This window comes from Glycine max, chromosome 6, assembly GCF_000004515.6.
Source record: "Glycine max cultivar Williams 82 chromosome 6, Glycine_max_v4.0, whole genome shotgun sequence".
NCBI classification, from domain to species: domain Eukaryota; kingdom Viridiplantae; phylum Streptophyta; class Magnoliopsida; order Fabales; family Fabaceae; genus Glycine; species Glycine max.
Window position 1 is genome coordinate 3141242 of NC_038242.2, and position 15354 is coordinate 3156595.

Below are 15354 nucleotides of genomic sequence, written 5' to 3' on the forward strand. Positions count from 1 at the left end.
GAGAATAAGTAATAATATAATATTTAATTTTATCATAATATATTTATATATCTACAAATTATTTATTATTTTAATTAAATAAAATAAAAATGGTGAACATTTCTTATTTTAAAATTAATTATTGGTGAGAAAAATAATATATTATTATTATAACATCTATAAAAATATTTAAAATTTGGATAAAATGAAATGGAAAAATTGAGCATACTAATATATATCCTTGATCATAAATGTTAATTGTTATTCATGAGTACTAAATGCATCAAAAATAGGATAAAAAGTAGTAATGTACCTCTAATTTATGGTTTCTTTTGTGAGATTTATTAATAATTTATTTTTGTGTAAAGTTATGCAGTGAAAACTCCATTTGGATGACTAATGTTGAACTTATTTGAATTTTTAGGCTAAAGAAAAAAAGATTTTGAAATGTTGCTGAAGGACTCGCTCAGCGAGTCAGATTGACTAAGTGGGTCTTATCTGCTTAGCGAGGAAGTCAACTCGCTAAGCGAGTACAAAATCCTACATAATGTTAAGTTAGAGAGCAGCACGTTTAGCGCACAGTTAGCCCACCTAGCGAGGATTTTGTCTCTTCTCGCACTTAGTGCGTCCAAGCCCGCTTAACGCCCAGCCACTAACTCTCGCTCAGCGAGCGTGCCTTTGTAAGTTTAGAAGCCGAAAAGTCTTTAAAAACTGAGAGAGGATGAGAAATGAAGCATCAAGCAGTGTGGAAAGGAAGGAATAGGGCACTTTCCTTCACATCTTTACTTCACCATTCCATCCCCACATCATTTTCCTTATTGCATTAAGCCCTCGTTGCCAATGGAGGGCTAAATACTTCATTGTTGGGGAGTTTTTCCACTAAGCACTCTTGATGTAAAAACTCTAACTATCTATTTAATATTATTACTAGTGTTCTCTGCTTCTATCTGTGTTTAATTTTCATATTTATGGCTTGATCATCCTATTTATATGTTTGTTAGGCTTTGAGTATTGAAAAATACTTTTAGTCCTTAGAACTTGGTAGAGCAGCGAGAGGCTTGCATTTCTAGGAATGGTGTGTAGTAATCTAGTAAATGTTGCATCTTTTGCGTAATGAAGTTCGCTTAAAATGAGTTTGTTGAGAAATCAAGAATGAAACTAAGAGGGCTAGACTCTTTCATGTGAGGAATTACAATTAAAGTAATTTAACGGTGCAAAAAATATTAGAGAAATATTAAATAGAGAAAAAAAAATTTAGTTACGTCAAGACAAAGTTCGATAGAATACTCCTCAACATTTTCATCTTGGTATTTGTTCTATTATACAATTATGTGTTTGTCTTGTCAAGTGTTTTTAAGTTTAGAAAAATTAATTCAGGAATTTGAAACATGAATGAGTTATTTCACTTTATTACACTGCAATTAAATTAGTTTACAAACTGAATATGCTTCATCTAGGTATAACAAATTTCCTTTGGACATGATACTTGCACTTACAGTTTTAATTACTACTTGAGCGAATTGATTCACTTGTCAATCGAGCTAACAATAAATAAAATATTTATACTTATTATTAAAATTATCAAATTTAATGATTAATTATTAAAATTATATATAAAAATAACATTAATTTCAACAACTTATTTTTTTTTGCTAAATACATTGAAGCATTAAATTCAGTTAAATCTGACGACTATTATAAAATTGAATGATGGATCTAATGGCAAGAAAAATTTCATGTGAAGTTTACTTGTAAATAAAAATTATATTAATTATTAGAACATTTTAATGAAGAATGAATTTAATGCATAATTTATAATAAAAAAATCTCATTGTTAGGTATCTTAAAAAGATTGTGAGCTTTAATTATTTTACTGAATTTTAAATTCATGCAATGTATGAGATCACACAAGTTTCCCTAAGGAAGGTGTATTGGATTTTAACATAATTTTTTTTTGTCAATTTTAAAGATTATGTAGGAATATTATGATTTATAGATTTTTTTTTAAATATTTTTATGATATTTTGAATTTTAATGGATTAATATCATAAGAATGTAAAGAAATTGAAAAGTTTTTATAGGCACATGGTGTGTGTGTGGGGGCCATGGAAGACGAAGATCCTTCCAAAAGTGAAGTTCTTATTGTGGAGATTAATGAATAATGACCAATAGCTTACCCACAGCGAACAATATGCAGAGAAGGAATTTTAATATCCAAAATTGGGACTACAAGTGTTATCTCTGTAATGATGAATCAGAAACTATGGAACATGTTTTCTTCAATTGCAGGACATCGAGGCAAATCTGGAATCACTTTGTGCGTTTGTTCGGTGTATTATTTGTGTTTCCTCAAACACCTTCACAGAATTTCATACAACAAATAATTTGTAATGCAAATGCAAAGATGAACCGGAACTGGAAAACTCTATCGTGCTCAACTGTGTGGGTTTTATGGTATAGACAGAATCTGATTGCTTTTCAGAACAAGGCTTTTGATGTTGATGATGTAGTCTACACAGTCGGATTCCATGCATTGAAATGGTTGAAGACTTGTGAACCCTCTTTCCCGATTTCATTTGGCCAATGGATAGGAAACACTTCTATTGTGCTTCTGGACGTGTAGATAAAAACAAGGCTTCATAATCCCTTGATTTTATCAAAACGGTGGAACAGATCAATAGGAGTGGGCTTCATAATTATGTCAAACTTGGTAAACATGAACTTGTAATAGGTACGGACTGGTAGATTGATATTCTGTATGTTTCGGTTATTAAATGTCCCTGCATAGGGTAGATATCATATAACCGAGCCTTTTTAATAGATGTCTCTTGCCTATTCATTATTTTCTACACAACTCTTTAAGATGGTATATCTTCTAGTCTTGGCTTTATATAAAACTTTAGCTTATAAAAAAAAAAAACTAACCCTTCTTGCATTCTTTTATTCTTATTTTTGAATTTGAACAATAAATTTAAATGATATGTTGGTTTTTTTTAATTATTATAATTATTTTGATAAATCCAATAATATATTTAAGTGGGGTAGAAGGCACTGGTGAGGATAGAAAATTTGTAGAAGAGTTACTGAATTATCTGAAAGACGAAATTAAATGTGACAGTTATAAGAACATTTTGTCGATCAGTTGATAAGCATAATCAGTATAAGAAAAACATAGTTAATCTTAACACATAAAACAAACTTTAATTTAGAAAGCAAATGGAAAAGTGTGAGAAGAGATGAATATATTAGATATTCTTTTATTTCAAAATAATAGAAGAAACATATATGACACACATGTCTTAAAGAGAAAAGAAAATATGTGATGATAAAAAATAAAGTTTGATAACCAATATAAAAATAAAGGCAAGAGTCTATCAAAATGTTAAGGTTTGGATGAGATTGTTTGATATAAGTTTTATAGTAAAAAGTTTAATGAAATCCATCAAAATTATTCTAAAAAAATAATCAGTCAAAAATTGTATATTTTTTAATATTAAAAAACTTTTTATAAGTTATAAAAAATCACAATCGAATATCATTAGATTTTATTGTCCTTATTTAAAAATCTTAAAAGTCTTAATTGAATACCACACACTTTTTTCATAAAAAAATCTTTTAAAATTCTTTAAAACCCTAATCCAATACATCCCTTAAATTATATATTTTTATATTTAAATTTAGTATTTATATAAAAAAAACATGAGTTTAAAATATTTAATAGCATATTAAACATAATTATATTAATATTTTAAAAGGGTTTTTAATTTGATTTTTTAGACAATTGGTTCTAGAACAAATTATAAGAACACCCCCTCAACTATTATCAAATGACACATAATTTCACCTTTGTTTTGTTTTCCTACACTAATCCCCTTTAAGTTTGTAAACTTTACGCTAAAATCTCTTTATATGTTTGAAAATATTACAATGACATCTTCTCAATATTCCATCAAATATAGACTAACACCCCCTACAGGATAAATGTAATGATTAAGAAAAAAAAAGGAGATACATGTGTAATTACATTAAATCTTAGAAAATATTATTGTAATTTGCTCTTGATTTTAAAAGAAATTTGAAAAATGAGTTAAATTTCAAATATAAAAAGTGATTTTTTAATTTTTTTTTATAATAAAGTTGTGACTCCGAGCCAACAGGTTTAATGCGCGGGCTAAATGGTGGGGGTTGCAAACTTACTAAAACAGAACCCGTATTAATTTTGGGCTTTGGGAGACGGTTAAATGTAATTGTGGGCTTAAATAGATAGGTTTATCCGCATATCCAACTCCTTTCTCCTTCTCTATCCCTTCCCTCCCATTCCCTAACTCTTTCCCATTTTTCTTTCGAAGGTGATAGCATAGATCACAAAAATGCAATCGTCGAGTTTGAGGAGGTCACATCTGATGACGAGGAAAAAAGGCATCTTCTTCGCTACAACATTGACTTTCGTTGTCTAATGACAAACCCTTGGTCATTTTGATAGTTTTTTTTTTCAGTTTCTATGGTGCGTCATTTACTTGGATTTCCCTTTTCGTTTTGATTTTCAGATACCATAGTCTTGTAATTATTTTTGGTGGTTTGTACTATGAAGAATTTGAATCAAGATGGAATAGAGGAGTCAAATGTGAGGTCTTGTAATTAAAGTTGAATGTCGAGAAGAAAAATGAAAAAGAAATGTATTTTATTTTTGTTCATTTCTGATCCTAGATAAACTATTTTTGTCTCGAATGATTGCATGAAGGACAATTTATTGTTCTAAAGTTATATGACAACGAACTTTGATACCACTGAATGGACAGAAGTTGAGTTGAACAAGGGATTTGATCTTGAAATAAAATATGTAGTCAATAAGAAGAAAAAAAAACCCAATAAAAAGAGGGTAGTTAATGATATTCAGAATGATTAACAAAATCCACAGAATATTTGTGAAAATTCAAAAGAAAGATGTTTTGAACAAGATGGAGATAAACATCTGCATCTTATGAAACAAGCAAGAGTCCGGATGATGAAGGATTGCATTCGGGTATTTTAAATACGAGGGACTAAAATTAAGGGGAAAAAATTCAAAGCACTACAAACAAATTTGTTTAATTTGTAATTTGTACAAAATATTTTTTAACTTAAATTTGAATTGACTCACTATTTGAGTATTTGAATTTGTCCGGTCATTTACTGATAATTATAAATGCAAAGAATAATATATGCATATGATATTTTATTTTTTTCATGTGATATTTTTATTTTAAAAGAAATTCATAAATATAATAAATGAATTTATTATGTTTCTAAATGTAATTTTTAAAAAATAAAATAAAGTATGCAAAAGAAAAGAGTTTCCCTTTTCATTTTATATTTTAAATTTAAAGAATAATTAAAATAATACTTGGCTTAAATATAATTTTAATTCTCTTATTTTGTTATATCTATAATTTTTATTTTTTAAAAAAATATAATTGTTTGATTCTCTTATTTTATAGATTTTACCATTTTTTTTATGTATTTCACAATTTTGGTCCAATTCTTAATTTTGTGTATGTTTTATTTTGATCCAATTCAACACTTGATCTAACATAATTTAATTAAAATATAAAAAATAAAAGAAATAGACATTGACAAAACTATTGATTTGATAAAATAAAAAAAAATTGTATTTTTTTCTAGGAACAACCAAAATTGTATTTAATCCATGATATTTTTATATTTTTTATATTATAGAATAAGAAATTTTAACTTCGTTTTTTAATGGAGTGTGGAGATTTGAAAGATAAGTTCTTCAACATTGTAATTTATGGATTTTATTTCTAATATTTAATTATTTGATGTCTTTTCAATTTGGTGATTTTTCATAATTATAGTGCATTTTACGGATCATTTTTACTGACTTTTTTTATGCGAGAGGTATATAGATGCAATTAAAAAAAATAACAAGATGACACACTTAAATTATTTACAACAACACCGATACACTTATCTTAAAACTACCTACTAAAAAATAATATATCATGTGATGATTTAAATTAATAATAAGTAAGTTTTTAACAAATATTTTTTTGTTAAGTCTTAAATAATTTAAGACGAATATACTAGTCTTTCATTCACCACAGTCCTGTTTCCGTGTATCGCCCATTTTAATTATTACTATACATTTTTTTTGTTAAATCTCTCTACCTTCTTAAATTGTAAAAATGATTGAGAGAATATGGCTACTCTTTTCTCAATATGCACACTCAGTGAACGAGATGAAACTGGTCGGAACTTCTATTTTCAAATTGTTAGTCTTCATTTTCCCTCCTAAGTCTGGTTCTTATGGCCCTACTAGGCACTATGAGGTAAAAAGAAATTTGCATGTCAATAGTGAAAAAATAAATATATGAGTGTACCCTTTGATACTTGACGTGCCCTACTTTATGAAAGTCTGATTTATGATGGTTGAGTGGAGTATCTAACATGATTATTTTATAAGATTTCAGCTAGAGGACACTCATGCTTTTTCAATTTGAAACTAAAAGGCGTAAAAGGATAGGCTTAAGAAGAAGAAGAAGAATTAAGAAGGAGTAGTTGCGTGGACTTGTACGTCAGTAGCTTCTCCTTTTAACCTAAAAGCTTCGTTTGATTTATGTGTGTTCCTGTAGTCAAAAGGATTCATCGTTTTCAAAGTCACACCCCCATGTAGCTGAAATCAACAAATAGAGGGAGACAAATCGCTTTGGTTTGGTTCCAAAGTCAGGAATATAGCATTAAGTGGGAGAGTACAGATCAGAGACAATTAACTTTGTCTTCTTTCCCGATACAAAGGAAAAAGAAAAGTAAAGCAAATTAAACCACATCGATCCATTCAATAATCAGCTGCGATATTCGGAACTAAAGCAAAGCGCAAAATGATGGATATTAAATGATCAATCAAACTCAAACCCCTTCATCTGCCTTCCGGGTGCAATGGGAAAAGCTCCAGAGTTCTATGTTCCTCTTGCTCACACGCTGATGACATGTTTTGTTCTTCCAAGCACTCAAATACCCATCTCCTACACTTCTTCTTGTACGGACTATCTTCCTCGTGATCTCTCTCTACTACTTCCCCCTGCAACAATCCGTTAAAGTACTTTAACTTTCTTTTCTCTCAAACAAGATCTCATAGTTATACTTCTTAATTATTACTACTAGTACCATCCTAGGTTAGTGTAGAACATACTATAAACATACCCTTGTTGTCTCCAAAGTAACAATACTATGAATTGTGTGAGTTCGAGGACTATGAGAAAAGGCAAGGCTGTTGCGCTTCTGCTTTTGTCTCTCGCGTGCTTTGTGGTTCTGAAACCAATAGAACACGTTTTTCCCTTCGATCTTACCGTACTTTCCAAGCTGGACAGTGATCTGCTCTATCTGTTGAGCATTTGGAGTTCGTATCCCTCCTTTGTACAACATCTCCAATATGCCTATCTGTTCTTGAGTAGGATTCCACCGTGTTCCTCCTGGATGCGTTTCAACCTGTGTATTATAACAACAAATAACGAAAAATCGTTCACTTAATTTCTTTGTCTCTCAAACAATTTAAAATTATGTGCATGTGCCGATATATAGTATATAAATGTGGTACATATGTGCACGAGATCTTTTTATCCATTAAAATTAAAAATATGTATCAGGATTTATAACAGTTAAGAATTTTATTCGACCAATTGAACTGCACTTTCTTAGTACGTGCACGTGAATTATATTAATGCATGGATGATGGAAGAGAGAAAATTAAATGAATTAAAGAAAAGATAGAAGTGAATAATTAAGAGATCAGATAATAATAATAATAATAATAATAATACGGACCTGGCCTTGGGGTGAAGGTGGATCCTTCTTACTGTCGTCAGAGGAAACGGGTTTTCTGGGGCCACTTTCAGGCCTGATGAAGCTCTTGAGATCGAAAGGAACAGAAGGGGTGGTAGGGATAGTATTAGTTTGGGTGTTGGGAAGCTTGGGAGCAAGAGGGCGTAATCTCTTGCAGCCAAGTGTGAGGAAAGGTTCGTGCTCCCAGCAGAATCCACGTGTGAACTGATGCACCTTCATGCTGCCCATGGTGGAGAGAAGAGGATGATAGGGAGATCAATGATTATATAGAGGATGAGGATGATCGAGAGGATCGCTATGCTAAAGTGGACAAAGTGGGAAATGAGGTGTTACCTGCAACAACCAAGACCAAATGATGAGATGTAGTTGACTTACGAATTTCCACCTATAAATTAAAGTAAAAGCTGATGCAACTAGACTTAAAAAGAAAAGCAAAATCGCACCGTACAGAGTAAATTATTGCTATAAGTAGTGCTTTGTTTGGGGTGCCCACCGTATCTCAGTAGAAAATTAGAGATTAATTTATCAAGATGCAAAGATTTTTTAGGGTCGAATCTCTGATTAAATGCACAATAAACATCATCACCATACAATTATATTACTATAGGTAATAGTAACAATAACGTACTATTTTTAACATATTTTTCCATTAAAAATTACAAAATGATACAAGAGATTCAAGTGAAACTGCTAATATTTCATAATTTTCTTTAAATTTTAACCTATACCAAAATCTGTTAGAAAAAATGTAATGATATTTGGAAATCTTATCATTCTAAACTACCTAATAACAGACAGGGTTATTGACTTATTTGGGTGTTTAAGAATCATGTTTGTTCAAAGAAAAATATAGTACATTAGCTAAAAATTACAGTTCTTTGGGCATGGATGGAATGAGCGCGAGTGGACAAGGGTGGGTATGTGTGGGATGGATATATGTTGGACGTATGCGTTTGTGCGTGTGTGTTGGCCCGTCAAATCGGGTCTTTTTTTCTTGCTTTCATGATAAGGTATCCTTGCTTTTCGGTGGCCTCTTTGCTCATCAATAAAGTGATGTGAGGAATGCAAAAAGATTCCTCCAATCCCAAAACTTGAAAATGGAAGCCCTTTGATCTGCTTTTCAGGATACGGATTTTTTATTTAAAAACGGATGAATGGGACGTCGAGAGGAGGATATCATGAATGCCGTCTTTGTCCTTTTGAAGTGGTAGAGAATGTCCAAGAAAACACTCACTCACTCACTCGCTCAACCCACATCTCTCAAACCCATTTCCCACTCTTTTGGGAACTGTAGCTCAATTTCCTAAGTACTACTACTACTACTACTTTACACTCCACATATATGTAATAATCTATGCCAACCATGCACCCATCATAATCTAGCTAGCCTACATACCCCTCCATTAAACTTTACTGCATATCCAAATTAATTCTAATATAATATGTTATATCTATTAATATTTAGCCTCCACATGTATTTAATATTTTTTTCTAAAGAATTGAAATATATTGATTATAAAAAGATATAACACATTCAATATTTTGTTGGTAACCTGAAGTTTTAGCTTTAATTATTTTATCTTGAGTGAACTCTGAGTACATCAATTTTTTTGCTAGCTAGCTAATTTGCTAGCCTTAGAAATATGTATGGGTGTAGAAATATTATTTTCTCTTAGTTTTTATAAAATAACAAATATCACATGTATTAAAAAAAGAAATATATATTAGTAAAATAACATAACATATGAATTTTTCATTTAAAGTAAAAAAAAAATCTTTAAAATTTATTTTATCTCTCCCTCACCCTCTTGGATCAGTCGTGAACTTACTCATCATATTAATATACTGCATTTAAATTTATGTTTAGGTAATAGCATATATTTTCAATTAACAAAAGCTGTGAGAAGTGGGCAATAATTCTCATTTCCCGCGTAGCATATGATTGAGTGTTGAGTGCAGCTGGCAACTGGTCTGGTCGGATAACTAATCACAGTTTTTTAAGCAACCCAGCTCGGCACGTGAGTAAACATATTTATTCATGTAATTCCAACCTTTAGTTATGCACGTGCCATTCAAATTGGGTGCACGAGAGAAACAAACTGCACACGTGTCTCAGTCAAAATACATGATTGCCAATCATGTACCTGCAAGCTGCGCGTGAGTTTTTCCTCTTTCACTCCTATGAATATGATTATGAAAGCCTTTAAGACGATGAAGTCATGAAGCTAGGTTTTCCTAGCAATATATTTTTTAATATTTTTTTTAACATATTGTTTATTATTAACTACGGAGTAAAATTTATTTAAAAAATTATGAGTTTCTTTTATTATTTTACGGTTTTTTTTTCATAATTTTATAAGTTACAATAAATTTTAACTAATAAAAAAGTATTTGCTAATATTCATCTAACCTCTTATTTATATGGTGCGTAGTTATTAATGTCATATATGTATCTCGTTACCCTCAAATCAGTAACCAAGACTTATACCCACTAAATTTTTTGTCTAAAAAACAATTTACAATCATTTTACAAATTAAAGCCATTCTCAAGCAAATATTGTAGCATTTGCATTTCGAAAATAATCAAACCCATAAACTCCTCTCAGGCAAATATCAAATACATGACGTGGAATTGGTGCAAGGTAAGGCTTTTAATGTTCTCTGAATGCATGGAGATTGAAACCAATGAGTTGCTTGCTGCATAAAAATATGGGGAGATGTTGTTTTGAGGGGGAGATCTGGGGAAGTAATTATTTGAGGTAGGAAAAAGGGTCAAGAAAAAGTAAAACAAAAAAACTTAACCACGTACCACTAACTTTAAGATTTACTTATCATCTGTTTCGAAGGACATGTGATTGGATCAGTAAATATATCATTGCAGAAGCTGGCTTTGTTAAAAAAGTATGATCAATGGCTCCCTTTCAACATAAGAGAAAACCACTTTTAAAGTTAAAATTTGAAGAAGAAAAATGGAAACTCCAAAAGCATGATTTAAATATAATGCTTGAAGAAGATAATAAATTAATTATTTTAATTAGTATAATAATAAAGCTTGATATGTACCGAGTTTTTTTTTTTATCGGATGAGAATAAAAAATAATATTATTACGCATAATATATATCAAGTTAATCAAATGAGATAGAAAAATCATTATTATAAAGAATAATTATCTTACAGTATATGATAATATATAACTAAATGATGTAAGTATTTCCCAATCAATTTTTTAATTTTTTTAAAAAATTCGATAGACATTTATTACACACCATAGAAACATTCAATACTTCAGTTGCAGCACCTGGCCCCTTAGCCTGATGTGACCTCCCGAAATTGTATCTTTCGAATCCTGAATTCCCTCCTAGTCGTACAACGTAATCCTTGATGAGTTGCGTTACGTTATGTGGTGTAGCTTTTGCTTACCAGCACATTAAAATTTATGCCTGAATGTTTCTAAAGTATACGAGCAAATTTTCAGTATTTTTGTCCTATAAATTGGTTTATAAATAGTTATTTTTATTTCTCAAATTTTTATTTATTTTGAAATAAAATAGTTTGAAAAATCATATATATTAAGGGGTTGTCTTAAAGAAAGAGTACATATTCTAAGAGTACTTAAAAACAATTCCGTCAAGTACACGTGAAGTTGCTCCTTTTATTGAAAGAATAACTATTACGAATATTTATTGAAATTTATTTATTTTTTAATATTTTTCGTAAATTGTTACTGATATAGCTTTCAATGAGAGGGGGGAAAAAATGCTTAACTTCAGTTCAAGTTGAAACTTACCCAGTTGCATTGATTCTTACCTTGGCCATTATTAAAATTAATTGAGTTTAAATGTTTGGTTTAAAAGGCGAGCTTTTTAAATCTTTTATCCCATTGGCCAGATGTCACTTTATATGAACGTCAGTATCGTGGGATAATGATATCAAGGTTGACAATTTATAGATTATGAGCTTGAGGCCATGTTTTTTGGCCTCACATTATACAGATCTCGTATCTGATTGCACCACATTTATCTCAACTCCCTTCAATCACGACAACGCAAGATTTTCCCTCTAATCAATCCATGTTAAATTGCCAATGAGGCAATGCCGTGCCTATTTACACAAGTATATAGGTTTTCATGATTCTGTTGCTAATTTTATAGGATTTAGGTTTTCCAGCTAATATGTTTCGAAAGTCTTAATTTCATTGCAAAATAGCTATACATGCTCAATTTTACTACGTCATCTCCTCATATAATCTACAAATCTGTCGGTCCCAGAATTGCATATTACCGAGTTAGGAATTTTCTAATTGTCCAAATATAAACATATCAAAAACAGCATTGTTTCTGTAGCCCCTTCACCTAAAAAAACTTTATTATTGTATAATTAATCACATTCTCCTTCGATCCCTTTTCTCTATTTTTTTTAAATAAATACAATAACACGAGTAACAATGATAAATTTTTTTATTGAATTTAATTTTGATGTACTATTAATGCATATAAAATACTACTATATAAATACAATTCTGAATCTTTTACACACAATGACATTATCTTAAAACTAAAATCATTTAAAATCTTATGTGTGTGTGACGCAGACACACATACATGCGTTATACGTACACCCGGATATAGATAATCAACATTGAAAGCTAGCTAGTAGTGTTTATATATATATATATATATATATATATATATATATATATATATATATATATATGAGTGTAACTAGTTAATAATTATATATATGACCTCTTAAAAAAAGTCATGTATTTTTTCTTTTAATCGTTACCATTCAAATATGATTCGATTAATTAACATCTTTATTATTACTTTGTCTCTATATAGAGACACAAAAAGAGAGATAGAAAAATTAACATATATAATAAATTTCAAAATTGAAATATTTCATTTGAATTGTTCAATTATGAATGTTTAATAAGTTAATTATAGGTTCTTTTCTTCATTGAAATAATAGGGAGGATCGTTATGCTCATTATTAAACATGTTGAAGAGATATTAAAAAAGAAAAACTCGTTGAAAAGATAAAATAGAACTAGAGGTCGAATATATCATAAAAAAGAATTAGATCAAGAATAAAGTTTCGATTATATGCATGTCAAACCTTTCTTTCTCTTCACCGAGATGTAGATCAAAAAGAATTTATTCTAATGCAAATTAAGAGATTCACAAGACATGTTATCCTATTTTGATATTCAGCACCGTAAGTATTGAATTATCTTTTAAAAAGACAAGGAAGGTTAAAATGGCAGCAAGTGTCTGTTATTGAATTCATCCAACCCGAAAGTATAATATCCATGTTAATAATGTTTGGTATCAAAGTCATGGAATGGGAAATTTGACAATCTAGAAAACAAATTATGTAATGTACTTTATCAACTGGTTTATGAGTGAGTATTTTTCTAATTTTTTTTATCATATCAATCTATCTTGGTGTGAATTTTGTTTAAGCATATACTCAAGTAAATGTATTCGTTAGATAGAAAAAATCATCAAAATTTCATGATTTTTTTTAAATTAATCATCATATCTTAACTCAAATCTCCACAGTTTTTAGCTTGCAAATTTTGAATGCAATGGTCTATTGTGATATAGATGAATAACTGGTTTGATGGGAGTGAATATATAAATGAAAATATTTCTTATTGAATAAATGTTCGATTGTGATTAAAATACTCCACTCAATATAAAAATTCAGCCTGCTTAATAAAAATGAAAACAATTTTTTTAATTAGAAGAATCAGGTAAAACCAAATTTAGACCCAAATAAGTTCAAATTTTAGATTCGAAGTAAAATGTGAATGAATGGCCATATACCATAAGATTACCGTGGCTTTGGCAGGGATGATTTGTCGCATAGTAAATTTGATAAGCTCAAGAACGTAAACGAGAGTGTGATATTGAAATTGTGAATGTTGCCGGTAGGGTAGAGAAGAGGACATTGGCGAATTGAAGTTGGGTCGCACAATTGATAGGGCGTGGATCCCACACAGTGGACAAAGCGGTGGAAATCCATCATTAGGGGAAGACAATGCCATCATTTGTATATATTTCATTATCCTACAAACACATCAACGTAACAAAATTATAACACACCCATGATATACCTAGCTAGCAAGCCAGGAGTACAATAATAAAAAAGAAGCAAATATATATCTTTTTCCCTCCTACAATACAATTGTTTTATTACTATAAATTCTATTGTGTTATGTCGTACATTCACACACACATATTGTCTATTTAGTTAGTAATTTTTTTTACCATTAGTTAGTTTTTATGTTGATGTAGTTCAAAAAGAAGAAAGCTAGAAATCCTTTTGTTTTTTGGTAGACAACCTAGCTAGGGTTCCTTCAGGAAAAAAATTATTTCTATTTATGTTTTTTATAATTAAGAAAAAAGATACGAAGAAAAAAGATAAATATAGAATAAACCAAATAATGTCATAAAAAGATAATAGAAAATATAAATAAAATGCTATATATAATATAGTATTAAATAAAATAACTTTAAAAAGTTGTTAGTCTTGAGTGCATGTATGTCTCGAAAATCACTTAAACCTCCATGTATGTATAAATTAGATTTTTTAAAACAATTAAAAATTTATTAATTAACAAGTATATATTATTCAAGTTAAGGAAAATCTCTATTAGAAGATCATCTAAAACTTGGTTCATTTGAAAAGTGTTATCCCTCCTTTCTTGATCTAACTTGTGAGTTAAGTCTAAATTTGAAGGGTAATTATTTCGTCATGAAAGAGAGAGGTTCTCATGTAATTGTGTCCTAATTCAATTCCATCGGGTCTACTAACAGCCAGGTTGCATTATAGTTGATATAATAATCACTCATTTATTAACCAATCTCTATAGTTGAGGCCTATGATTTATCAGCTCCTAAAGGCGACTTAGAACTGAGAGAGTACATACAAAACCTTGAGCCTAGAAGACTAATGAAATTAAAATGAATCCAAAGTTGACATGGATCATAAAATCTATATAGAAGAATTAAGATTTGGAGTATAGAAATAAAATGAAGTCTTGCATGTGCAAGACAAGTCTAAAAGTTTTTTTAAACCATTGGATACATCATTTTTTAATGAAAGACCAATATTTTTTTCATTTTTTTTCTTTTTCTTTTACCATTTTGTCCCTCTGTTCCCATCTCTCCCTCCAACCCATTGCCATTTCGATCACTTCCGTTGTCGCCGTCGTATCTCCGACGAGATTTCCGACCGTCAATTCCACCATCCCTCCATTCTCTTTCTCTGTCACAATGCAAAACTCACCCTCCTTCGTCGCTGCTCCGCCACCGCTCCCCCTCCCTCCGCCGTCTCGCCCTACCTACCAAATAAACGTCATCCCCTTCCTGCCGCCGCCACCCTTCGTCGGAGCTCCCAACTCCATCTTCCAAATCATTGTCCTCCCCTTCCCGCCGCCGCCGCCATTCGCTGGACCTGAAGCTTCGTTGATCTCTCATCCCTCGAATTCCTGCTCGCTCTCCTCGCCGTCTACCGTCCTCCGTCCT

At 30.4% G+C, this 15354-nt stretch overlaps 1 protein-coding gene across 1 annotated transcript; it reads right to left on the minus strand.

The window, feature by feature from the left end:
* Window positions 1–6689: 6689 nt before the first annotated feature.
* Window positions 6690–8055, minus strand: LOC100781015 (WUSCHEL-related homeobox 4-like). The gene is made up of 3 exons (NM_001254491.2): window positions 7801–8055; window positions 7180–7464; window positions 6690–7057 (listed from the first exon to the last, which is right to left on the minus strand). Exons 1-3 carry the CDS (start codon window positions 8044–8046, stop codon window positions 6896–6898), a joined length of 693 nt encoding a protein of 230 aa, NP_001241420.1. The 5' UTR covers window positions 8047–8055; the 3' UTR covers window positions 6690–6895.
* Window positions 8056–15354: the final 7299 nt, after the last annotated feature.